Raw genomic sequence first — 27200 nt, forward strand, 5'->3', positions numbered from 1 at the left:
TTTCAAAATCCGAAATATAACTTTTCATTCATTGAAGATTTTGAGGTCCAGTTATAAATTAAAATTGATAAATTATTCGCATTTAGACCTCACATGTCTCATTAAGGATTTTGATTATTAAAGTAGAGTTACTTTCTGGGCGAAAAATGAAACATCAATGGAATTAAGGCTTTTGAGGACTAAACTAGAATTTGTTTTTTGACTGGGGCATTTTGAACCTTTATTAAAATAGAGAAATTATCAGAAAAATCAAAGAAAAAAAAAAAGAAAATATACTTTATCTTATCAGCTATGTCGCCTTTTTTACCCAATAAGGCTACATGTTTCCGTTCAAAAGAAGTTTAAGAAAAAAAGCGATGGAAGTCGCGTTTTTCGTTAATTTGAAAATTTAAAACCGCCACCATTTTCAAACTAATTGACCGATTTTGCTTATCTTTGAATTTAACCACGATAGCCATTCATAGAATGCGAGTCACGTTTCATCAAGACCCCTTTAGAATTGTAGGTCCTATCGTCACAACAAGGCACGTTATATTACATACATTCATAAACTTTTGAAACAATAGTATTTTTGAAACTTACTCTTCTTTAAAAATTCCACTATGAGGACAAATGCAATAGATAGGTTTCCTTGAAGTCTACTAATAAAAACACATAGTTTGATTTTCAAAACGCGAGTAGTTTTATGTTTAATCTCAGATAAGATTTATTAGTATCAAATAAACTAATATTTGCTGTCGATATCGCAGAGTTAATTTATTGTGTACAGTAGATTTAATCTTTTGTGAACGGTAGATAAGTTATTATAGTTAGTTTATACTTTGTATGTGGACATAATACCCGGATAGAAAATTATGGTAATTGTTGTATGTTTATGAAATACCATTCCATACCGGTATTGGTAAGTGTTAGCCAATTCGACGTTATTTTGTCGTCGAAAACACTACTGCCACAGAGTCGTGTATTCCTAAACAAGCTAAGGTTTATTTTGAACTTTCGGATCCTACATCCAAGTGAATGAAGAGAAGTTTTGAGGAATGATGATCACTTTTACGTGTTTTAGCGACATATTTTATTGAACAACGCTTTGTGACAATTTTTCATTTCACCAGGTTCTCAAAGATCGCAAACGTCGATCATACATTATAATTGCCTCGCTTTATAACCAATATTATGTACATTAGCCTATCTGTTCAGTCGCGTCTTATTTTGTCAAATAAAAATTTTAATAATTTTACAGTACTGTTAAAAAAACTAGAAAATTGCTTATTTGAGTACATGTATGTTTATAAGTGTACGTAATGTATGATTGACGTTTGCGATATTTCACTACCTGAAGAATGGAAAAATTGTCACGAAACGTTGCTCAATAAAATGTGTCACTAAAACACGTAAAAGTGACCCTTATTCCTCAAAACTTCTATTCAATTGAACTCGGGTTTTTTAAAATTTACTTTTTCCCAATCAGCTGAACTACCACATGGAGATTATCCAGAATAACGAAAAACTTTCTATAAGAATAACAAATTAACATTTGAAATGGAAAATATACAAAGCATGTTCAGGATTCGAGTGCTGCAAATGACAGCCTGTAATGACCTTTAAAAATGAAATGTATTAATTGGTATTATTATTTAATTTATTTTTAACTTAATAAAAATAAGCTAACTGTACGTTGCAAAATCTATCTTATTAAACATTTAAATCATTAGCATTGAATTTATTGATGATTTCCAATTCATAATTAAAATACATCCTTATAATCCATTATGCACTAAAATAATTTGCGATTATTAATTTATTTTCATGAGTAATTTAAAAATATTATTATGTATTATAATAGTTGATTTATCGATTAAATGATAATTCATTGTCAAAAATAATAATTACTCTCGTATATAACCAAATGACATGCTATTGTACTCATGGTTCGACAGCTCAGCAAATAGAACAGTTGCTCAGTGGCTTTAAGGTTCCGTCCTAAAAACCTACCGAAAAAAAAAAATATCCATCCTATTTCCCTAACACCAACAGCGGATGTGTTTGTATTGTCAGTGAATTTTATTGGATTGATCAGTAATTTTATTTCACTAAGCAAGCATTGAATTTCACCGGTTACTTAGCTATCATTCCAGGAAATAAAAAGTGATTCTTCCTGATTCGATTAATGATAAGATTTTACTAATTCATCTAGTGATAAGATTTAACAAATTTAATTAGTGAGTTTTAACTAATTCTTAATGGGATACTTAAAGTTGATAGAAATAGTAAATATGCATTCTGGCTCAGCCCGTGTAAAAACAATCGTTGAAAAAAGGTTAAAAAAGTATTGACTATTCTAAACTTCAAAACTTAACACAATGACGAATTTTTTTAAAACTATTTTCAAACTTCTAAAAATGCACAGAAAAAAATAATTAAATTAATACTACAAATTAACATTTTTCAGTGCAAAATACGTTCAGAAAAAACGGATTTCAAACTATTTCTGACCATTTTTCGTTTTAGCATATCTTAATAATATTAGGACATTTATTGACTTTTTTCTTGAATTTTCAAAAGTTTAACAAACGTTCAAAAAAAGTTCGTCGTTGTGTCACGTTTTGAAGTTCAGAATAGTCAACACTTTTTTTAACAATTTTTTTACCACTGGCTAGTGGTAAAAACATTTTTCAATTTTTAAAGAGAATGTGAAATATATGTGTCATATATTTAAATTTTATTTGTATAATTGTGTTTCATAACAATCGTAACCATTAAAATATGAAAAAATTTTCTACCAGTTTTCAATGGTGTGTGATATCGTATGAAGTAATTACGACATTCGTCTACTTCACATTGAATCTAGATTCCTATATTTGTTATATTTGATGGTAGCACAAAAGCTAAAAAAGTGAAACGAGTAATGATTTCGACGCTGCTATCGATAATACTTGACGACTTTAAGTGTTCAGTAGTTTCAAATATTCATTTTAATGACTTTTCCGAAGAAAAATAGACGTTTTTATTGTGTGAAGAGATCCAATGCCCGATTTTGTGTCTCATTCTAAGATTCGGGAATCGAAAACTCAGTTTCTGAAAAAACCTATCAAGAAAATACATTTATTATTTCTATAAACAGACAATTGAATGAAAGTATAATCACTTACTACTTCAAAAGTTTTATAAATCTTTTAAAATTTTCATTAATGTTACAGAACAATTTTATTTTAAAAGTAACATAAAAATAAAATTCAATTACTTTAGTCAATCGAACTGATTGCATGTTTCATTATAAAAGTTTTTATAGTTATCGACGAATCAAGCGGAATGCCATTAGAGGAAAAATTGAGTCACAATGAGGTATAATTACAACGGGACAATGCTACGGAATAAGAAAAGCTTCTCTATTATGAAGAAAATTTTGTGATAGTAAGAAAACTGTGATTCTTTTTTACATAAAGAACATTGCACAATTATTCCTTGATTGAATAAAAAAAAACACTTTTTTGAATTTTTTAATTCATTGAATAAACATGATAAAAATTTATAAAGTCGTTAAAAATAGAAATATAAATCCTAATTATTTACGTAAAGAATAAGCTGTCAATAGTTAGTAGTTTTAACTAGTGTTCAATTGACTTTAAAACATTTTAATTAGTAGTACTTAACGTTAAATTTATATAAATGACAGTTAAATATTATTATGCTAAAACACGTTTTTTTTTGCATATATACATAGTTAATAATATACTTAAAAAAAAAATTAATACTCCGAGCATGAAACTATTATCATAACATTATGAAACTTGATCATATAGATCTAAGTAGAAACAGGGAGATATACGTACGAAGCACAAGAGTACGTTGGAGTGTACTTTCCAAATTAATGTGACTAAAGTTAGCTTACATAGTTGGTTAGAAGAACCATGTTCTGCGTACACATTCTAGAGAATATAATAAGCCAATGGGATCGGACATAGACTGATATGAATAGAGAGTAAGAAAGCTCATATTATTATCATTATTATTATTATTAGTATTATTATTATTATTATTATTATTATTAGTATTATTATTATTATTATTATTATTATTATTATTATTATTATTATTATTATTATTATTATTATTATTATTATTATTATTATTATTATTATTATTATTATTATTATTATTATTATTATTATTACTATAATTATTATTATTATTTTTTTATTTTTATTGGGGGTGTGCGAATATTTCGAACTTACGAATTATTCCTATCGAATCAAATAATTCGATGTTTTCGAATTATTCGTAGAATTTTGAATTAATGTAAAAGTTACGAATAATTCAAAAATTTATTTTTGAACAACTTACAATTGTAATCATTTTTCGAATCATTCAAATTTTTGCCTAAGGTAAACAGAACTTAGATACAAATATACGAAAATGTTGTTTTTGATTACTTTAAAAACTACACGGAGAGAAATTTATAGTAACAATTACAATATATTATGGAAATGATTCCCATAATGCATGGTAACCGGTTTTTTTAAAATGTTGATTATAGGAACGGCATCCATATATATTATAGTTATCATTGCCATAATATTATGGTAATCATTACCATAATTCTTTCACATGCGGTATGGAAACTGTTATCATAATGATGGGAATTGTTCCCATACTTATGGGAACTTTTACCAAAAAGTATGGGCCTATATCCCATAATTCCAAGTAATCATTACCATAACGGTATTGGATGATATTTCATTAACGTACTAGGAACGGTTACCCTAAATTTCTCTCTGTACATAAGCTTTCTATTTGATACAAATTTAATATTTGAAAGCTGACTAAAAGTTTCTCGATTTAAATCAAGTAATTTTGAAAGTTTCAAATAATTCAAAAATTTTTGGATATTTGCAAAGGTACGAATAACTCGAAAAGATTCGAATATTACGAGAAGATTTGAACAATTGAAATAGTTTCGAATCACTCGAAAATTCCAATTAGAAAATTAGAAAATCGATTAGAAAGTTGAATCGAATATATCTATTCGATTCGATTCGATTCGGATCCGATTCGCACACCCCTAATTATTAATATTATTTATAGTTATTAATTTTTTTTATTAGCTATATACTTTATAGTTTACAATTCCAATTTTTCATCCGTGTAGTCAATGTTAAATAAATTTTTCCGACAATAAATGGTACATAAATTAAAAGTTAAAAGATGAAAAAAAATAAAAATTTTTAATTTCAATTGTGTAATTATTCGAGGCTACCTGCGTTATAAAATATTACTATTCTGCTCCCGACTAATTGAATTTGGTCGCTTCTTTGTTTCATGGTTATTTCAGTCGATAATGTAAAAAAATATTATAGGGATTTCAAGAATAGTATGCAACTGCTAGACTGTATGGTTTTGTAATAATTGAAACACTGATAAATTAAAACTGTTAACTAAAATTTAATTTCGGTTCTTTATAAATGAGATTAATTTTTAATTATAAAAAAAGTGTACATTTTCACTCTGATGAGTTTTAATTTTTAATTTAAAAAATTATTTATTTATTTTAATTATGACTAAAAATTATTTATCTCAACACGATTTTTTTAAGTTTTTCGTAATTGAGGTTATGAATTTTTTATTTGTGTTGGTGTGAAAGAACATCGCAACCGGTTGAAACATCCAAGTTTACTTGATTTCTCACGTTGTGATTTCTACGAATCATTTTATTTTTTATTTTTCTTTTTTACTATTTTTCTTCATTCGCTTGCATACCTCAACGTTTACAGTGCTCTCGCCACGACTAAACGCTTGAGGGTTGAGAGAGGTGTGTATTCTCACATTAAACATTCAAAGTAGCAATAAAAAGGAAAATGCATTCACATTCTGCATTGCGACTGCGGTTCGCAGGAAAACATAAATAATTCAACAGTTTTTATGTTGTAGGTGGACTTTAAAAATGAGACATTGCCAGTGAGAAAGAGTGATATGCAAACATGAATAGATATGTTATCTGATGAATTTTGTTAAACTTTACTTCCAAACGATTATTCGAGAGTAAACTCGTAAAAAGAAAGTTTAACCTTTTCAACCATCAAGTCTCGAGCAATAAAAAGCGAGATTTGCTTTTGCAATAATATCAATTAGTTACAATGCTAATAAAAATAAAAAAATTTCCAACAATTCTAAAATATTTTTTAAAAACATTTTCGAAAATTTCTCGGATTATATCGATATCATGATCAAACTTGTAAAAAATTTTGAAAATTTAAAAGTTTTCACCTCAAACTCTCATGAAGTAAATCAAACCCGATTATTTGATGAAAACATCACAACCACTAGAATCACGGCTTCGCCGAGGAAATATTTGCGGTGACTACTTTCTGTTAACAAATAGCCATCTTATGAAATATGACAAATTCTTCATTTTTACAACGATTAGAGTATGGAATCATTTGCCACCGAGCTGTACAAGTATTCGGACATTTAGTTAGTTTAGAAATGCGTGTTTTGAATTTTTTCCTGATCATGAAATAAATACATCGACGTTCTAATTAGCAAATTGTCTATCTCCATTGCAGAAAATCCTCCATTTATGCGAAAAAAAAGGAATTTAAAATTTTTTTTTCATCTAAATATCAATTCTATATCTAGTATATGTATAATATTTTTGTCCAGGTTACTCTAAAAATATTTTTTCTGACTATTACTATCTGAAAATTGCACATAATCACTTACTAAAAAATATTAAGTTAGACAATTTGCTAATTAGAACGTCGACATGATTATTTATCGTAACTGATATTCATAATGTAAATTTATGAGTTTGATAATTGAGTATTAGATATTATAATTGAAGAAGGGAACACAGGATATTCATGAATACTATTGCTATTACTATTATTTAATATTAGTATTAAGAATTAATGTAATAGAAACGTTTAAAGTCATGTATTTTTTGCATTTTGGCTTTCGATGGCCGCAAGAAGTTTCGACTTCACGACTGATGAATCTTACTATCTGTCTATCTAAGACATAAAGTATAGATATGATTTAATGTCAGTGAAACGGTCAAAAATATCACTAATTATTTTGACGTGACAATAGAGTATATTGAGCATAGCGTTTTGACAAAATAATTGTTTAGTGCAGCTTTCACATTTCATAGATATCTAACTTTCGTATTTGTCCTCATGGTGGCTTTTTCAAAGAATTTTGGCACAGTCTATCATAACTTGTCGAGTAGGTTCCAAAAATACCATTTGTCCAAAACTTTATGTATGTAAATGAAATATAACGCGTCATGTCACGAGGATGCTAGTAACAATTGTCAACGTATAACGATTAAACTTGACACATTTATTCTTTGGGCGATTACCTTAGTCGAGCTGAATACTGAACCAATTCGATAAATAAGTTTAGAAATAGCGGTGGTTGAAATTTTCGAAATTTTTTATATCTGGATCCAACTGTAAATTTTTAACTCGAGTTATTCAAGTTAATACTTACATTTTAATAATTTATTTAAACTATTATGATTCAAACTTTATGTGATGAATTTTTAATGTTGATTACTATTATTAAAACTTTTAATGGTCCAATAATAACTATACTATGAGAAATCTACTTCCATTTCGGCTGTCCAGTGGTCTTTTTTTTATTGGACATTCTAAATACGAAGCGACAGAGCGGTTCTCTATACTAATTTTACTTCAACTTGTATCTAAAATTGAAATAAGATTATAAATAAATGGAGAAAATACATTTATTTAAAGAAGGATCTACAATAAATATATATACTATGCAATATTAAATGAATTTACTTTGGTATTCATATTTGGACGGGATTACATTTGTGTATATATACATTTAGTATAAATGATCGGAAGGATGATTGTATTCTGAGATTCATCTATTACCCAACGGAATACTTAAAACCGTTTTCGGATATCTTCTGGTATGAATACAGACTGTGGCTAAGATGAAGGTACTTGAAGAACAGTGATAACGTTACCATGGACTTCGTCGACGATTCGATTCAGTCGAGAATTGCCATCGAGGGAAGTCGGAATTTCGACAAAGTTTTAACGGGGTGCGTTGTTGGAGAAAATAGTTTCGACTAAAACTCAGCCACTGGAATTCGAGTAATAACGGAGAAGGCGTTATTAATTTTCTACTCGCCTATATTTGTTTTTGGAGAATAAAAGTTCGTAATTACGCATCGGATGTCGGCAGAGATAACCAACAAAGCTAATATCCGCTTTATTCCATTTCGTGTCTTAAGTTAAAAAAAAAAATTTATACTGCAGTTTCTGTTCAGTTCTTCGCTATGTTTAAATTCGTTTGCACACCTAAAGCGTGAAAACGCTAAGGGTGCTTTATGAATGGTTTTTTTTCGACTAGTTTAATCACTCAAAAATATTTCTACACTCTCTTAATTACACCAAATTAAGTCAAATTTATACTAGCATATAGAGAATTTATTAAGGAACAATTGGGACCTAATGTTAAGTCGATTTGATATTTTATTAATTTAAAATAAATGATTTTAACACAAGAAACTAGTGCTGTCAATTGTTACGTATGAAATTTCGTAAACTCGATAACTTTCGATAGATACAAATAATCGGCCTAATTTCTTTTTTATTATCTTTTTATTTTTATCAGAAAAACCCTTATTAAAATCACTATCTAAATCCTTCTAGTTTAATCGTTATTAATTAAAAACGTAAAACTGATTGTTTACGAAAATTTAGCTGCCATTTTTTTTTACAGTTATTATTTTTTAAATTTTTTCTTTAAAAAGGCGGGATATTTAAAAAAAATGTTAATAAACAAATATTGAACTGATTATAAGAAATTAAAAAATCATTGATAATTTAAAACTTGATTAAAAATTCATAATAAAAAAAAAATTCTTAATATTATAAAATATAAGTAATGATTAAAAATAAAATGAGCAATTGAGGTGTGCACTTTTGGATTTTTCAAATTTTTTTTTTTTATAGTATATTTTAAAAAATTCTAACTTTCCAGTATGGAAATTCAAAATTTTCAAAAATAGTAACTTTTAGTTTCAGTCCGATCGTCAAAACTTGAGTTTTTAACCGATGTTGATATTTTGAGGTCTGAAAAATCGTTTCTGGCCATGCATCTTTAAACGGTCGTAAGATTGTATGTATATGTGTATGTGTGAGTGTGTGTGTGTTGTACGGTATCTCTGGAATGAATCAATTAATTTGAATTCACTGCGGCAATCGTAAAGGCGATCATCAGAACTTAGTTCTGATTGGTTTTTTGTAACGGTTTAAGCCATGATCAACTTTTTTATTACTACAGGGTTCATTGAAATCGTTCAATTAGTTCTAGCAATATCATACGATAAAAATTATAATTATTTTTCTTTTTGTCAAATTTCGTTAAACGATTATTTCCAAACTAATTAACCAATTAAAATTTTCTTTGAATTAATCTCTTTGAGCTAAAAGTTTTAAAACTGCCCGCGGTGTCAACTGTGATTCAGATTCTTAAATTTACTTTGTTTTAGAAATAAATTATACAACTTCTATTATATATTAATTAGCAATTATAAGTATATTTCATGGTAGAATTGCGAACTTAATTTTTTTAAATTTCAATTATTAAAAACAACTTTTACTATACAAAACTTTTCAAAGTATCTTTATCTTGTGAAATGATTATTGTTACCAGGCATATGAGGTTTTATGTTTAAAGAGCGCAAAGTAATTTTTTTTCTTTGAAAACATTTTTATAGTAAACAAAAAGATCTTATAAAAGTGTCCATTATCGTATATTTGGCCAGTAACCAAGTAAGAAGTAGATACAGATAAGAAAAAAACACTTTGAAAATAATGTGTTAATTTTAGAACTTTTTTTTTCTTAGATTTTTAAACTGATCTAGAAAAATACTAAAGCCCTTAAGAAAAAATTATCTATGACTGATTACTGGTAGAACACAACAACGGATCAATTGACGAATAAGAAATTAGCACATACCATCACTGCTTCGTGTTTTCTCTGTGACGGTTAATGTACTGAACATCAGCATATATGCTGTTGTGCAGTATATATATTCTAGTGGTGTGCTAACAAAAATAATTGATGTGCTAACAGTAATTAATTAGTCATGAGCGCACAGTAGGGAATAATGGAGTAGTTCCGATCATGGGCTAATTCCGTTCGAAGCGATTAGAATACTTTGAGAAAAGGAAATCGTGGTTTTTTTAGATCGACAGATTATATGTTAGTGTTTACTAAGTATCGGATAAATAATTAGTGTCATATATATATTATTTAAAAAAAGAAAAATAATTATTTGATATGTTTTGCTGTTTTACTGTTTTGAATATAAATTATTGTTCGCGAAAAAATAATTTTCACGTTGCATTAAATAATTTGAAATTATAACTAAATCTTTTTCATTAGTAAGTTAAACATTCCAGCTTTTAGGAAATGGTAAATTTGATATATTAATAATTACAATATATTGTGTGACAAGGGATGACACAAAACGATTAGACCAGGGTGAAGTTGGCTGCCCGAGTCGTAGGCAAGGGTTGACATCACTCTCAGTCTCAAATCGTGTTTTATCTCTAGTTCCACGCTACATTTTTTATGATTATCTGCATTAGAACTTGAAAATTCAGTGTCAGCAGCCAGTCAGAAACAAATTAATTTAAGACTAATGGTGTGATCAACTATTAGTATTAGCGAAAATTGTGATTCGCAATTTGTAATTTAGCAGAAAATGCAAATATGGTTCCATTACAACTGATCCCCGACAAGTGAACACGCGACGACTGATCCCACAGACAACTTGGGATCGATATAAGATATTTGTTTGATTATAAGATATTTCATATCATATTAATTATAGATCTTCAAATAAATTATTTTTATTATGACTGTGAAAATAATCAATCAACTATCGATGGGATCATGTGTCAGTGGGATCAATTTGTAGGGATCACTTATGGTATAATATTGTTGGGATGTACACTGAGAGAACAATTTATTTGAGCCAACTAAATAGATTTATTTGACTGAACAAAATCATTTATTTCATTCAAATATATATTTGTTTATAGTTAACAAATCTTGGTTGAAAAAAATTCCACTACGGCTGGTGGCGCTACAGTGCTACCATCCAAATACAGATTTGTTAACTATAAACAAATCATTATTTCATTCGAATGAACCATATCTTTGTCTCAAATAGATTCTGATTGGGTCCATTCAAATATGGGATTTATTTGCCTGAAACAAATCTCATTTGGCTCAAATAAATTGTTCTCTCAGTGTGAATATATTGACGGCGCAACAAAATTTTTAAGCTAAATTGACATTCATAAAATGTCGATTCCACTTTCACTTTTTAAATAATTCTTCCGTGACGAGTTTCGGAAGAAAAATCGATTGAGTTTTCATCATAAATTTTGTGTTAATTTTAAAGTAACACAATAAAAGTCGATAATTTCAAGTTTTGTTCTAGGTAACACTTTTAAAGTGTTAAATGGCAGATCGATTTAAAATTTTAAAGTAACACAGTGAAACGTGTTGATTTAACCCAAAATAATCAACACAAAAAATTGAGTACACTGCAAATCCAAGTGTTTTGTTTTAAAACACTTTAAGCGTTTAAATACTTGTAGTCACTTACTAAACACTTTTTAGTGTTTAAAGTGTAGTAAACACTTTAAACGTTTAATTTTAACACACATAAAGTGTTTTAGATAATAAGGCACTTAAAGTGTTTAGGCATTAATACACACTTTAAGTGTTTAGTGTCATTAATTAATAATATAAATATTTTTAAAATAAAAATAATAATTTTTCCATTGAAGTACAATCAATTCAATTTTTATAATAATATTTCTAATATTAAAAATAATAGTTGCCTTTGAATAAAAGTCGTTATTGATTGTTGTCATATCCTGGAATAATATTCTTATCATCAGAAGATTCAGATAATTATTGCATCACACATTCAGCATAAAAGAAGAAATGGAATTTAGTATAAATTAAAAATATATTTGTATTTTTGTCCAAAAAAAAAGCTCTAAAAAATGTTTACACTTGAAAAAAATTAGAAACCATAGAAGTAACTTTAAAATAACTGGTTATTTATTGAGTTATAAAAATCATTCAGAATCTGAAAATATACAGTATAATACAAATAATTAATTACAATAATATAATAAAAGAACTAGAAAAAGATCGTCAACACATTTAATAAAAATTAGTTAAAATTTGAAAAATTAAATAAATAAATATTCATTTTCTTCCATTAAGTGTAACATAAATTTTATAATATTGTTCGAATGTTATTTTTAAATTATGTCCATATTACTGCCATAGCATCTTCCAATTGTGACAGTCCTTACAAATTTCCGCATTTGTTTTATCCATCTTAAGAACTGGAATAGAGATTGAATAGTACCATTAATAGTCATAAAATCTACAATAACAGAATCTTAGGTTGATGAGCAAATTTTATTGTAGAGAAATTAATATTAAAAATTAATAATTTAATTAAATATTTAATTTTCATTATTATTTAATATTTAATTATTTATAAAAAATATTAAATTTGGAGAATAGTCAATATATATTATATATGTACTTTATACAAAATATTATTAGATTATTAATTTTAAATATTTATTATTTTAATTTAATATTCGATTGTAATTTTTATCACAAATTTTGTGTTAAATTCATTGATTTATTTTTAAAATATTTATTTATTTTTCCTTAATTGTACAACGTTACGTTTTTTACAGGTTATATCTTACGTATATTTGAATATATTTTTATAATTTTTATATTTATTTTTCAAATATTAAATAATCAATAATAAATATTTTAAATTAATAATTTAATAATATTTAGTAGAAATTAGATTAAATAATACTATAATAATTTATATCAATAAATAATACATACGGATAGTTAACCTTAATTATGTTGGAACACTTGAAAAAGTATATAAGCACAATTTTCTTCACTAATATTTACAAATAAGTAGTAAATAATATTTATCAAAATGTTCAATTTAAATCACTATAGTGATTCAGTATACTGAATATAATTATTAAGCACATATACAATTCGCACTTTTAAAACACGTGTTGTGTATGTAGCAACTTCAACATTTAGTTTTTGTGTAAACCCTGTGCGCGCGCATCGTAAAGATGCGGATCATACATTAACATATATGATAGTACATTTAGTAATGTATGGCCTAAGATTAAAATGAAAATAACTAGAAAACAATGCAGAATTCGAATGAACTTTATTTAAACTAATTTGTAGGAAATAAAATTGTCTATAAAAAAGATCCTATAACATTTTTTGATAAGTCTGATAGTTTTGCTGGAAAAGTAAAAAGATCTGAAAATTTATTATAGATTTGACTTCCAGCTCCGATAATTTTCGAATGGATGGATTTATCAAAAAATGATAAGAGACCTTTTTTGTAGAGCGTTAAATTCTCTACAATAATATGCTATGGACTTATTCATATGACGTGCGAATGCCGAGCTAGAAAAATAAAAAAAAATAAAATTTTTTTCCCATGTTAACTTTGAAGATATAAAAAATGTATTAGTTCAAGAATATCTCTATCGTCGTTTAAAATTAAAAATTTAACATTTATTTTAATAATAAATTAAGATCGTTTAGAATTCATTGGATGATATGAACCGAGTTCAATCATTTGTAAAATTTTATTTTTAATACAAAAAAATACGTTTTGATACATCTATATCGTAATGCATAAATATATTTGAAAATTATTACACTTTTATATTTTGAAATTGTTATTTGTATCATTTGTCGATTGACAAAATTGATAGAATTTTTTTAAACTGTTTAAGAAATTTAAGCGTTTTATAATATACATGTTTTTTAGATTAAACGTTTTTTCTGAAAAAGTGTTTAATTCCGGTATATCTGTTTTAATTTAAAACACTCGATGTTTTTTTAAACGTTTAATGTAACAGTAAGCGCTTTATAATAAAACACATAGAAGTGTTTTTTTCTTTAAACGGATAAAACGTTTTCGGATTAAACACCTAAGTGTGTTACGCGAACCTTTAAAACACTTGTAATGACTTATGCGATTGTTTAAACGTTTATACCGTTTTACTTCTAAGCGCTTAAGTTGCAGAAAACACTAACGTGTTTTATTTTAACACACTAAGTTAAACACTTGGATTTGCAGTGTACGGGCCTTTTTTTAACGCAGATACACAATATTTTTTACTGCAGGGTTGCTGTATGTTCCTATTCTGAATAAACTACTTTTTAGCATACGACTACTGTAAGACGCATTCAACATTCGCAATTTGTCGAAATGTTATCACGTACAATTCATCAAAATTATTCTTGTGTGATGAGTAATAGTTAGCACTCAAATCAGTGATGGTAGTACGTAACTTGTTTCTATGCATGTAATAGAGTGCTACAAAATGCTGAGTATTGTTCAGTACCTGAACTATTGCTAGAAGCACTTCAACCTATAATGTGCCACGCGGTTCACTTATTTGTCACAGGATTAATTGTCGAATTGCATTGTAATCAGTCGTGTGAAATTTTCATGTCAATTCTATATTATGGGTATAATCAATTACAATTTTCGCTTCACATGATTATTTATATTCCCGTTTATTTTTTCAGAATATTCAATCAACCGAAACTCTTCTTCATATTTGCATACAGATGTATTCATATTTCAAATCCTAGTAAATAAAATTGCTCTGTAAAACTTATTATATATATTTGAATTGCTGTATAGTAATTTTCTTTGAATCCAAACTGATTCTTATCCTCAGCACAATCTTGGAAAAATTGTTCAGCAACTCAGAGACATTTTAATTGCTTTTTTTTATGTTAGTTGAAACAAAGAAAGAAAAATTTTTAAAATATAAATTTTTGTACGTCTTATTTTAATTGGCCATCATATTTATCACAACTAAAAAGTATTTCTACAAAACGAAATTATTAAGTAGCAATAATTATTGATAAACAGTAGTATACACAGCTAGAAATTTTGTGTTAAATTCAACACGAATCGTCTGTTGAAAATGGTCTACACAAATTTTTGTGTTAATTCAACACGTTGCGTTTGTGTTGATCCTTAACACAAATTTTATGTTAAATAAAATTGAACACATAAAATCTGTTCTTTTGATAGAAAATTTGTGAACATTTAACAGAACGTTTGTGTAAATTTAATACATTTTTCGTGTTAAAATCAACTAATAAACATAAGTACATAACCTAACCAACTCAAGTATACTGATCTACCCTTAGTAGAACTTATGTCAATTTAGCGAACAATAGAACCAGGTCAAGAAGGTATGAAAGTTATCTCAATTTGATTGTAAAATGTATATATTTCATTGTAAATAAATTATAATCCAAATTTCCCTGCAGACAATGCTGCTACAATGTTTTTCTGGGTTATATAGTAATGAAGAATCGCGCGGAAACGTTTATCAAACAACACAAATTTTGTGTTAATTTTCGAAAAACACAAGAAATGTGTTACATTCTAGATTTTCCAATCATTGAACATAAAAAATCTGTTAAAGTAAAATAACACAAACGGTTTGTGTTGAATTAACAGATTTTCGTATTATAAATCAACACAAAAAGTTTAACCAAATAATTTTTTAACACAAATACACAAAATTTCTAACTGTGTAATAGTCTAATAATATAACAGCATAGAAAAGAAAACAATCAAATTCTATAATCCTTAATTTTTTTCTTTCATATTATAATTCCAAATATTCTTATCTCATATCATACATAAGTGGTAATTAGAAGACTCATGTGTCTCGAGTATCTCATATCTAAAATGTTAATATAGTCGGACCTCGTTATAACACTAAGCGTTAGAAGCCTCTCCCCCTCAAGTTGTTAAAACACGCTCGGAACGCTTCTCCCACCAACAACTTAATGGAAATTTTGCGCCTTAACCTCGCTATAAGACTAAAAAACAGTACGACTACAATCGAGACAAACATTTAGATTGTAGATTAAGTTATTTATTTTCTCAAAGAATACTTAAATTTCGTGTCTTCATATAATAAATTAAGGGAAAAGCACGACAAAATTCTGTTAATTTATAAGTATACATAAAATAGATTCACTATATAATAGAGCAGACTTGAACCGAATACACAAAGAAAACACAAAATGGCGATAGTCTTATAGCGATGCTTGGGCGCAAACACTGTTGAGCACAATAGTGGAGAATCTCAATTCTAAGAATTTTTTCCCTTACAGCCTCGAACTAGTCTTATAACGGGGTCCGACTGTATTCCATTTATAAAAATAATTATAAAATGATGACGACAAACTTTTCATTCAGAGGTCTCCCATACTGATTTCTACGGTTAAGCGGTTATGATTCTAAGTAATAAACAAGCTCGGTGCTATACTTGATTTAGATGATTGCCGAAGCCACATGTAGACCGCAGAGCACTTTCGGTTTAATTATGATACATGTATATTCGTTTGATCTACTTTTGAATCAATTTCAATTTTTACATGATTAGTTTTCATAAAAATCCATACTTTAAGTAAAAGTGTACTCTCGAAAAATGAAATAGTGTTTTATCACTGACCCATAATGCATATTTACTATTTCTATCAACTATAAGTATCCCAATAAGAATTAGTTAATACTCACTAATTAAATTTGTTAAATCTTATCACTAGATGAATTAGTAAAATCTTATCACTAATCGAATCAAGAAGAATCACTTTTTATTTCCTGGAATGATAGCTATGTAACCGGTAAATTTCAATGCTTGCTTAGTAAAATAAAATTACTGATCAATCCAATAAAATTCACTGGTAATACAAACAACATCCGCTGTTAGTGTTAGTGAAATAGGATGGATATTTTTTTTTTCGGTAGGTCTTGAGGTCGGAACCTTAAAGCCACTGAGCAACTGTTCTATTTGCTGAGCTGTCGAACCATGAGTACAATAGCATGTCATTTAGTTATATACGGGAGTAATTATTATTTTTGACAATGAATTATTATTTAATCGATAAATTAACTATTATAATACATAATAATATTTTTAAATTACTCATGAAAATAAATTAATAATCGCAAATTATTTTAGTGCATAATGCATTATTAGGATGTATTTTAATTATGAATTGGAAATCATCAATAAATTTGATGCTAATGATTTAAATGTTTAATAACATAGATTTTGAAACATACAGTTAGCTTATTTTTATTAAGTTAAAAATAAATTAAATAATAATACCAATTAATACATTTCATTTTTAAAGGTCATTACAGGCTGTCATTTGCAGCACTCGAATCCTGAACATGCTATGAATATTTTCCATTTCAAATGTTAATTTGTTATTCTTATAGAAATGTTTTTGTTATTCTAGATAATCTCCATGTGGTAGTTTATCGGCGAGGGAAAAAGTAATTTTCAAAAAACCCGAGTTCAATTGAATAGAAGTTTTGAGGAATAAGGGCCACTTTTGTATTATTATAATACATAATAATACATAATAATATTTTCAAATTACTCATGAAAATAAATTAATAATCGCAAATTTTAGTGCATAATGGATTATTAGGATATATTTTAAGTATGAATTGGAAATCATCAATAAATTGAATGCTAATGATTTAAATGTTTAATAACATAGATTTTGGGAGCATACAGTTAGTTAATTTTCATTAATAAAAATAGTTTTTATTAAAAAATGCCTGTCCGAATCAGTAGAAATTTCACTAATTTATTTTTAGAGTACACGCTGAAAAAAAAAATGATAATCATTACCATCTTGCAATAGGGAATGATTACCATCTGTATGTGATAACCACTATCATAATTTTATGCACGTTAACCATTCTTTTCTCGTATTGTTTTGAACCGCAATTGTTTTATTGCAATTATGTGATTACGTATTGACCAGTAGTCAATACCAAAAAGAGGCGACGAGTGAATGAAGGCAAGGATGGATTAAAGATGGAGTAATATTCATTGTTGCTGATGGTAATGGTTACCTTCTAGATAGTTATGTATCTTGTATCTGAAGAATTTATAAACTTTGCTATCTGAGATAGTAACGATTATCATCTTGGATGAAAATAGTTAACATTTTCCATAGGAAAAGGTAACATTAATCCTTTCCCGGTTGACCTTGAACCCCTTCTCTTAATTCGGATTGTACGTCTTCGTTTTCAAGTGAGAGAGCACTAGCCTATTTAGTAGAGAAGGGGCAGAAAAAATAGTAGAAGGGAGGGCATGCATGCACTAATACGATTGAACCGATACTCACACAGCCTTACTAAGAACTGTGATTAGTTTATTCCCACACAGCTCACAGCGAGACTTCAAACCGGAAAAGGGTTAAAGAATGAGACTCTTTCAAATGTAAAGATGGAAATAATCCGCAAGTCGGAGATATCACCACTTTTTTTAGCGCGTAAGTTTAATCTATAAAGTTCAACAAACCGATATTAATGGTAACTAATACGTAAGACGAACGTTGTCAGTGACATTAGTCGAAAAATCAACCTGATTCGACTGACTGTGGTTCCATAATTGGATCTTGAATCCAATGCTAAGGGTTTAAAGTTTTTATTTCATTACACAAATAATGTATCACCCAAAAAAAAATTTAATTCAAAATGTTAGTGATTGGTACATTTTATGAAGCGTCACGTGAAATTTCACGTTCTGTCACGGGAAAATCTCTTCCACACTTGTATTTTATGTTAGTGACACGATACGAGGTTAATTAGCACGACTAACATATGATATGTGAGTTTATGGTTTCAAAATGTCAACGTATTAAAGTGTCAAACATTAACTAGACATACCGTAAATATAATGACGTTTTTTGCTTATTATTTGAAAAGTTAAACATGCTTCTGCAAATTTCGTTTAAGGACTCATAAAACTTTCATTTATATAAATAAATAGTAATTACCACTTGATCATAACTTGAGTTATCCTATAATTCTGAGCGATCCGGCACATACTATCTGTTAGAATTGAGAATAATTTTCTTTGTGAAACTCAAGTCAATTGAATCCTTTTTTTTTATTCTATGTCGGCTACTGTAATTTATTAGTCATTTTATCCTCGTATTGAATGTCATGTACATTAAAACTTTAAAATTTTTCCGATTCTATACCGGAAGCATTCATCAATGATTAATTTTGTCTTGGCATGAAATAGATCAATTCGTAAAATCAATTCAATGAACTGGCGTAATAATGCTGATACCACTTTACCAAATGTTACACAAGGATTCTATCTGTGATTTATGAAGGTGAAGGTGAATAAATCAATTCCTTTTAGAGACAGTTTGAGCAATGTTACCTTAAATATATGTTCCTTTTTAAAGAAACTTTGATGTATAAATTAGTAAAAGTCTACTTTTTTTTTACCTTCAACATATGAACAGTAAATCTAGAATTCATCTAGTACCGAAATATCATCGGTGACAAATAATTATCGAGACAAATATTTGTTGTATCCTGTTTATAAGATAGACAAAAATATATATATTTTTGATAATTATCGATAATATATATTGTCATCTCAAGATATAGTTCTCAGCGATAATCATTTTTTCTCTTTGTCTATGAAGTGTTGATCTAGATACCAACATATAGATCAAGAAAAAGTATCATCGTGATCTTAAAAATTACACCCGATACAATACAACACTTTTTGTAGATATAGGTCGGAGGTTCTATATATTGAACAAGAATAAAGCGTTCCAGTCTGTTTCTGTGCTACGCTTGACTGAATGCAATAAAATAATACTCAGCTGAAAATGATAAGAAAAGACAAAATATATCGTACACTCTATTATTATTATCTATCTGTGCGTAAGGTTTTTGAGTGTAAATTGCTTCTGAAGTACAAAGAAACTGAAAGAAATTTTTAATATACAGTTTGCCCAGAATAAAAAATGCTTCCAATGAACTTGTGCGACGTAATCAAAGTAAACCCAGTTTTCAAAGAATTGAAGATATCTTTTTTTCAATATTTTCTTTATTCTCAGTTTTTTTTAATTCTACCCCTCTTTCCACCCGTCAAATAGTGTTCTAATCTTTTTAAGTTAAATTTATCTGGTCAGCTCGGTACATTAAAAACATTTAGCAAGAATATAAACTGTTATCATATTTGTAGTAAAAGTTGCCTATAAATAAACGTGTTATATCGAACAGTGTATATTGCAGGGGTCACGGAGTGATCTTTACTCTAACGATTACAATATTTTCCATATCATTACGGTAGCTGTTTCTGCAATAGTATGATCATCATTAATATAATATTATGGTAATCCTTCCCATACCACTACGAAAAACTTTTCCATATATGATGGTAATGATTTCCATAATGCACGGTAATAGTTATAATAGTAGTATGGGAATACTATAATACTTACTATAATATTGTGGGAATGATTACTATAATAGTATAGTAATGATTACCATGCTATCATAATAACCTAAAATTTGGCGATACTATACATATATTTGAAGCCCTCATTTATTTGTAGCAATTGGATCATTGCTTTACCACAAATAAATCACTTGTTTTACGCAATTAAACTACTCAAATATATTATATCTTTCTCACAATTAAATATTTATTTGGCCATATCCAAATATACGATATCTTTGGCTCAAATAAATCTTTTTTTCAGTGTACTTGAAACGGTTACTATAATTTTCTTTCTATGTAGAAGCATTTTAAACGTTTACTCGATGTCTTTGTAAAATAAAAAAGTTATTTCAACTAACAAATTATCTACGTAATTCATTACTTACACTGTAAAAAATCACCGGGGTAAGTTCAAGCGGTGTAGGTGTTAAAATTATCGGTGTTAAATTTACCCCCGAAAGCGGTGTGAAAATAACGTCGCCACCGGTGTAAATATTCTGTACCGGTGTTAAAATAACGCCGCCACCGGTGTAAATATTCTAGGCCTGTGTTAAAATAACGCCGCCGCCGGTGTAGATATTCTTCACCGGTGTTAAAATATTTTACTTTGTGAATATTTTTACTTACTCGATCACTATACTTGTTAATAAATGATATTTTATAAATTTTCATAAAGAATTGACATTTTTTGTGTTTTATAGTCTTGAAAGTTAATACTCCAAGCGGACGCTATTTACCCCGCTTTTACACCGGTATCACTCCGCTCTTACACCAGTTACCTCACTTTTACACCGGTTACTCCACTTTAACACCAGTATTTTTAACACCGGTGTATTACTCCTCCTACACCGGTGTAATTTCATTTTTACACCAGGCGGAGTTAAAACGAGTTCATTTTTAACACCGCTCTTTTTACAATGTATGTTTATAAATTAGAACACAATGATAATCATATAAATGGGGTTCAAATGGCCATTTAAAACTTAATACTGCATGTACTTTTTATAAAATAAATATCTACGTATTTACATATCTCACAATAACTAATTTATTAAATTTTTATTAAAAACTAAATGAACTAACAATACTAACAAAACTAACCCAGCTTTTCATTTTTTCGTTTTCAGATGTGCCAATAATCTTATTAACAATGATTGTCATGGGCTAAAAAAACATCAGTCTTCAAAGATATGATTATAAGTAACGATCACAGAATAACGAGAATAATGCAATAATTGATTTAATTGTTTGCTGAAGACTTGAAGACTTAAATAAATACTTTTTACATATGGATGATATAAATTGTATGACGAACATGTTAATTGCCAAAAATGCGAAGAACAGGCAATGGATTGAAACTGGACTTGACAGAACACACACCAGGTAGCTCATCATCGCGGTTACCTAATTTGGTGGAACATGCGGAGAGTAGCACTAGTCAGGCAATTACCGGTGTAGCCGGTGAAAATTTGAACAGTAAACTGCCAAACGTCGTTGAAGGCTCCATGGACTATGGTAACGAGCGAAGGTCCTCCCGTTACCTGGATTATGATCCTAAGTGCTTCCAAGATAATCAAACAGCTGGAGGTTACATTGACAGTGGCGGCGGAGGTGTGAATACCAATGACTTCGGGTACGGCGACAGAAGTTATTCAACTCGCAGCTACGATAGAAATCTATCAGATGCTGATTATGATAGAGACAATTTAGATCGATTCAACAATAGAATTTATACTGAAGAAAATATACGATATGACAGAGCACCAGACAGATCTTATCAGGAATCTGACCTGGATGCTCCGTACGAGAGAAAAGAAGCCCAAAAGCTCAGAATTTACAATCAAGATTCTCAAGATATTGGAAGAAGGTATTCTAGAGACTTAGGGAACTACGAATACACTTCTCGATATGCAGAAGAAACCCTTAAGCTTGAACCAAAAAAAGATCATTGTCATCTTACTGATAAAATATATGAGCCAGTTAATAAAGGGTACAACAGTATGGGTAAAGGTGGCTATGAGTCAGGCGTAAAAACACGAGAATCATCTTACGAACTTGGTACTTGTGGTAATTCGGAAATTGTTGGTAGATTGAAATACGAGAGTAAATATGATTCAAGTGCAAAAGTTTACGGTACTCTACCCAGATACGAATCATCCGGTAAAACTTATGATAGTTACGACACAGCCGGAAGGTCTTATGAATCAAAGTACGATGATACAGCTTACGATTCCGGAACCAAGGGCTTTCAATCTTCAACGTCTAAGTATGAACTTAGCACTTCTAAAAGCTATATTCACGAAAGATCAAAGTACGAGCCTGTTGCTCGGTATCAGGACACATCGGCGAAATCCTATGATCAGACTTTGAAAATAAGTGAATTGGGCACTACATCGAATGCGTATCAAAGAAAACAGAATCCCGAGTCTGCCGCAACGTCGGGCTCTGAGAAAATCAATGGATATAAGAAAAATAACTTTGAAGCATACGGAGTATACTCTGATCCAGAGGATGATCACGGCTTTATTTCAGAAAAGAAAACAACTCCGTATACGTATAAAGGAGTTGTCGTAAACGCCACTGGAGAATCCACCGTAGTGGATCAAAAAAAAACAAAAGATCCTCAACAGACAACAGTAACCTCGAGTCCTTGGTGTAGACCGACTATTTTATTACTTCTTCTCGTTCTTCTTGTAGTCATTTTCGTTCTTATTGCTGGGATATTGCTCTATTTTAATTGTAAGTATCTTACAATTTTTATTTCTTAGTAAAATATTCATTATTTTTCTACTTTTTTTATTTAACTCGAAGATCTTAATATGCATTATTTTCCGTTAAATTTAAATTACAAAGGTATGAGTTGTCGATCATTAATCTTCTTGTAATAACTGCCGATAGTAATAACTCACGGTTGTGTATTTGACAAAGAATCATGAAATAGCAAAAAATTAAAAGATAAAAAAATAAAGAAAGAAAGAGTCAAGAAGTTACCTCAATGTCGGTAGCACGTGCTGGTGATACGTTAGTGGGGCGTAACTGTCTCCCCTGCAGTTTTATGTGTCGAATTTGACATGCCTAGCACGTAGAGACTTGCCACTAGCGAAACTGTTTGGTCGGAATTACAATGTGTTCCGTAAAGAGAGCAATGAGGACGCAGTAGCCAAAACGATACTCTACAGATAAAGGAAAGAGTATTAGTAAAAAATAATAAAAAAGAAATTTAAAAACTGGCTATTTTGTTTTGTCAAAGCCATGTCAATAAAATTTTACAGAGATCACTGCTTTATTTCCGTGATTTCATTGATTTTTTATTTGGAAAAATGTATTTCAATGAGTAGATACTCTTAATTTTACACAGAGAAAAATTTACAGTAACAACTACAACATATTATGGGAATGACTCCAATGTTGTGTGATGACAGATTTTTTTATAATATCAATAAAGAAATAAGATTTACATGAGTTATAGTAATCATTCATAACTTTATGGATTTCATTTCTATATGTCATCAAAATAGTTCATGTGTCATTTGATGATTATTTCCATACTACACGGAGAAAAATGTCAAGTAAATATGCCTATGCAGCATAGTAATAATTACATTACTCTATAATAATAACCGTACTATTATAGTAATAATTACCATAGTGTTATAGTAATAATTACTATACTATAATGGTAATGATTACATTACTCTATAGTTTGTATAAGCAGTCACATAAGAGCGACGTGACACAAACTATAGAGTAATATAATTATTACTATCCAGCATAGGCATATTTATTTGACATTTCTCTCCATGTACTATTGTAATGATCACCATAAAATTGGAAACTTCCCATATTATGGTAACCATAATCATACTATTATGATAATCATTACCATACTACTATGGTAATAATTACCGTACTATTATAGTAATAATTACCGCAGGATTATAGTGATAGTTACTGTACTATTATGGTAATAATTGCTGTATTATTATAGTAATAATTACTGTACTATTATGGTTATCATCGTCATAGTAGTACGGGAACAATTACAATATTTATGGGATAATTCACATAATACATACATAGGCATATATGTATCATGTGACAATGGTTACTATTGTGTACAAGGTTTATTTCCATACAGTAAAATCTCCGTAATGTTAACACTCCTGTCCAGGACCATTCCGTAATGTTAACAAATCCTGTCGTCCCCACCATACCAATACTCGTGTCTTATGCGTGCGGGTCTGCGCAGTCGAAATGCGTGATGTACGAAAAAAAAATCATTTTTAGGTTAGGATTTAATCGTATAGGTGCAAACGGGAAGATTTGAATTACCCGCCACTAAGGTTTTTTTTTATTAGTTGCGCGAAAAAACGTAATGGGAGACAGGATTGTTAACATTAGGGAGAGAATCTTGTTAAATTTAGAGAAAGTGTAACATTACGGAGAGTCACATTAAGGAGACTCTACTGTACTAACCCAGGAACTGTTCTAATGTGGATATAGGATTCCTATATGACAATGGAAGCTATATCTATGGATATGGGAATAATGACTATAATATATGGTAACACTTACCATAGAAGTAAGAGGACGATCATCATAATATTATAAAAATATTTTACACATATATGACGGGAACGGTTTCCATGATAGAAAGGGTTTATTTCCATACGCACATAGGAACTGTTCCACTGCGGATATAGTACACGCCAAAAAAAAAAATGCTAACTATTACCATCTTGCAATAGGGAATGATTACCATCTGTATGTGATAATCATTATCATGATTTTACGTTAACTATTCGTTTCTCGTATAGTAATATGTACTATTGCTGATAGTAATAGTTACCATTTAGATAATAATATTTCTTACGTCTGAAACATTTTTGATTTTGCCTTCTAAGATAGTAATGATAATCATCACGGATAAGAATGGTCACTATCTAGGTAAGAATGCTTACCATCTCTGATAGGAAAAGTTAACATAAAAGAATGAGAATCATTAAAATGCAAGGATGGGAATAGTTACTTCGTTAAGATAGCAAGTACTACCGTTTTTTTTTCAACATGTATTTATCCCTACATGACTATGGGAACTATTCCCATAATTATGGTAATCATTACCATAAGTCAATTGCCGTACGATATAAGAACTTCTATCATAATCGTAGAAATTGTTTCTATAGTTATGAAAACTTTTTTTCATAGTTTCCAGTAATTATTACTGTAACGGTATACGATGATATTTCATAAACGTACTAGGAACGATTACCATAATTTTCTCTCCGTGTATGCTATTATATATGATAGACTTGTGTATTGATTATCATCTAACTCTTGCATTTCGCATTCTGTGATCGACGTATTCATCCACGTACTTTATGGTCCATTGAATTCTATAACTGTAACTAACTTCCTTTGAGTTCTTGTTTGATCAGGTAGTGCAAATAAAAAAAAATTTCACCAAGTTAATAGAAGAACATTATACATGTAAATATGTATAATATATTTAAATATAACTCAGTTTATCTTGTTTTCTTGGTATCATAAGTATATTGCATAACATGTCATAAATTGAAATATATATACATATATTTTAAAAATTTTCCATGAGAGCATTTAAATAGCTACAAAAAGAGACGAATCTAAAGAGAAATTGGCAAATAAAAAATTTATATGCATTAATAGGTTTTTATTGATAAATATTAAACGGTAATAATATGGATGACTAAATCCAATAGAGCTCATACTTTGGCCAAAAGCGTAACGAATGAAAATAAATTTTAAAAAATTGATTTATTAAGACTTATGATTTTTATTTATCGATGAGCATATAAATGAACAAACCAATTAATAACTCAAAAAAAAAAAATTAACTCCGATATTTATTTTTGTACAAAAAATGAAGCTTAATAATTATAAAATTGATAAAATCGTTGATCGTAATTTTTTTTCTCGGAGAATATGTATAATATTACTCTACAATCGATATAAATAACACACTCAATTCGTATTGAGCGCGACAACTATAATTATTTTTGTGGGATTTTCTATATTGGTAATATCGCTACTATGCTCTGCACGAAGTCAATCCTGAATACTAAATTTCGAGATCATGAAATAATTTATAGCATATATTTTAAACATAAATATATAATTTCAAAGAATACACTGAGCTAACAATAGTATAGTTTGTGGAAAGGGATGAAAAAAGACAATTTCATGTCCGGAGCCAGTCGAAAGAGGTGAATTTCTAACCGATAGCGTGGCAAAAAATTACAATGTATCTTATGTTGGAAGCAGGAGTATGTGGAAGAGAGAATATAGAATATTAAGGTTTCAGTTTATTAACCAATAAGTAATCAGTCACTTTATTAATAATATGCAGTAATTAAATAGAGGTTTACAGTATGACAAAAGATATAACTAATGTACTGAATATGAATATTATGAAAGAATATGATTATTATGAACACTATATATTGAAGTAGTGGTCGTCACAATTGTCGAACGGGCACTGATGAGTCCGGGTCTCTCTGCTGGGCCTCTGAGTTCAGAGGACACACAAAAGGTCATAAAACCCTACTTTTGGTAACTTTACTCAGTCTGTATCGTTGCATTTCTGCAACATCTTAAATATGCAAATTTATCAAAACAAATAACGACTTTTTTATTAATTTAATAATTATTGACTCATTGAGAAGATTTCTTCTTGATTTTCTTCGGATCCTAACTTTCCTG

General features: G+C 28.8%; 1 protein-coding gene across 11 annotated transcripts in view; it reads left to right on the plus strand.

Annotated features, from left to right (window-relative positions):
* The window catches only part of LOC130672312 (agrin-like), a 448227-nt gene that overhangs the window by 188218 nt on the left and 232809 nt on the right, over positions 1-27200 (plus strand). For 5 of the 11 annotated variants that reach the window (XM_057476810.1, XM_057476809.1, XM_057476812.1 and 2 more), the window contains exon 2: positions 21587-23198. The exons of the other annotated variants lie outside the window; for them this stretch is intronic. In XM_057476810.1, coding sequence (XP_057332793.1) covers positions 21791-23198 — 1408 coding nt within the window. In that variant the 5' untranslated portion in view covers positions 21587-21790. The remainder of the gene's footprint in view (positions 1-21586; positions 23199-27200) is intronic. 11 annotated transcript variants of the gene reach the window in all.

This window comes from Microplitis mediator, chromosome 7 (genome assembly GCF_029852145.1).
Source record: "Microplitis mediator isolate UGA2020A chromosome 7, iyMicMedi2.1, whole genome shotgun sequence".
Classification (NCBI taxonomy): domain Eukaryota; kingdom Metazoa; phylum Arthropoda; class Insecta; order Hymenoptera; family Braconidae; genus Microplitis; species Microplitis mediator.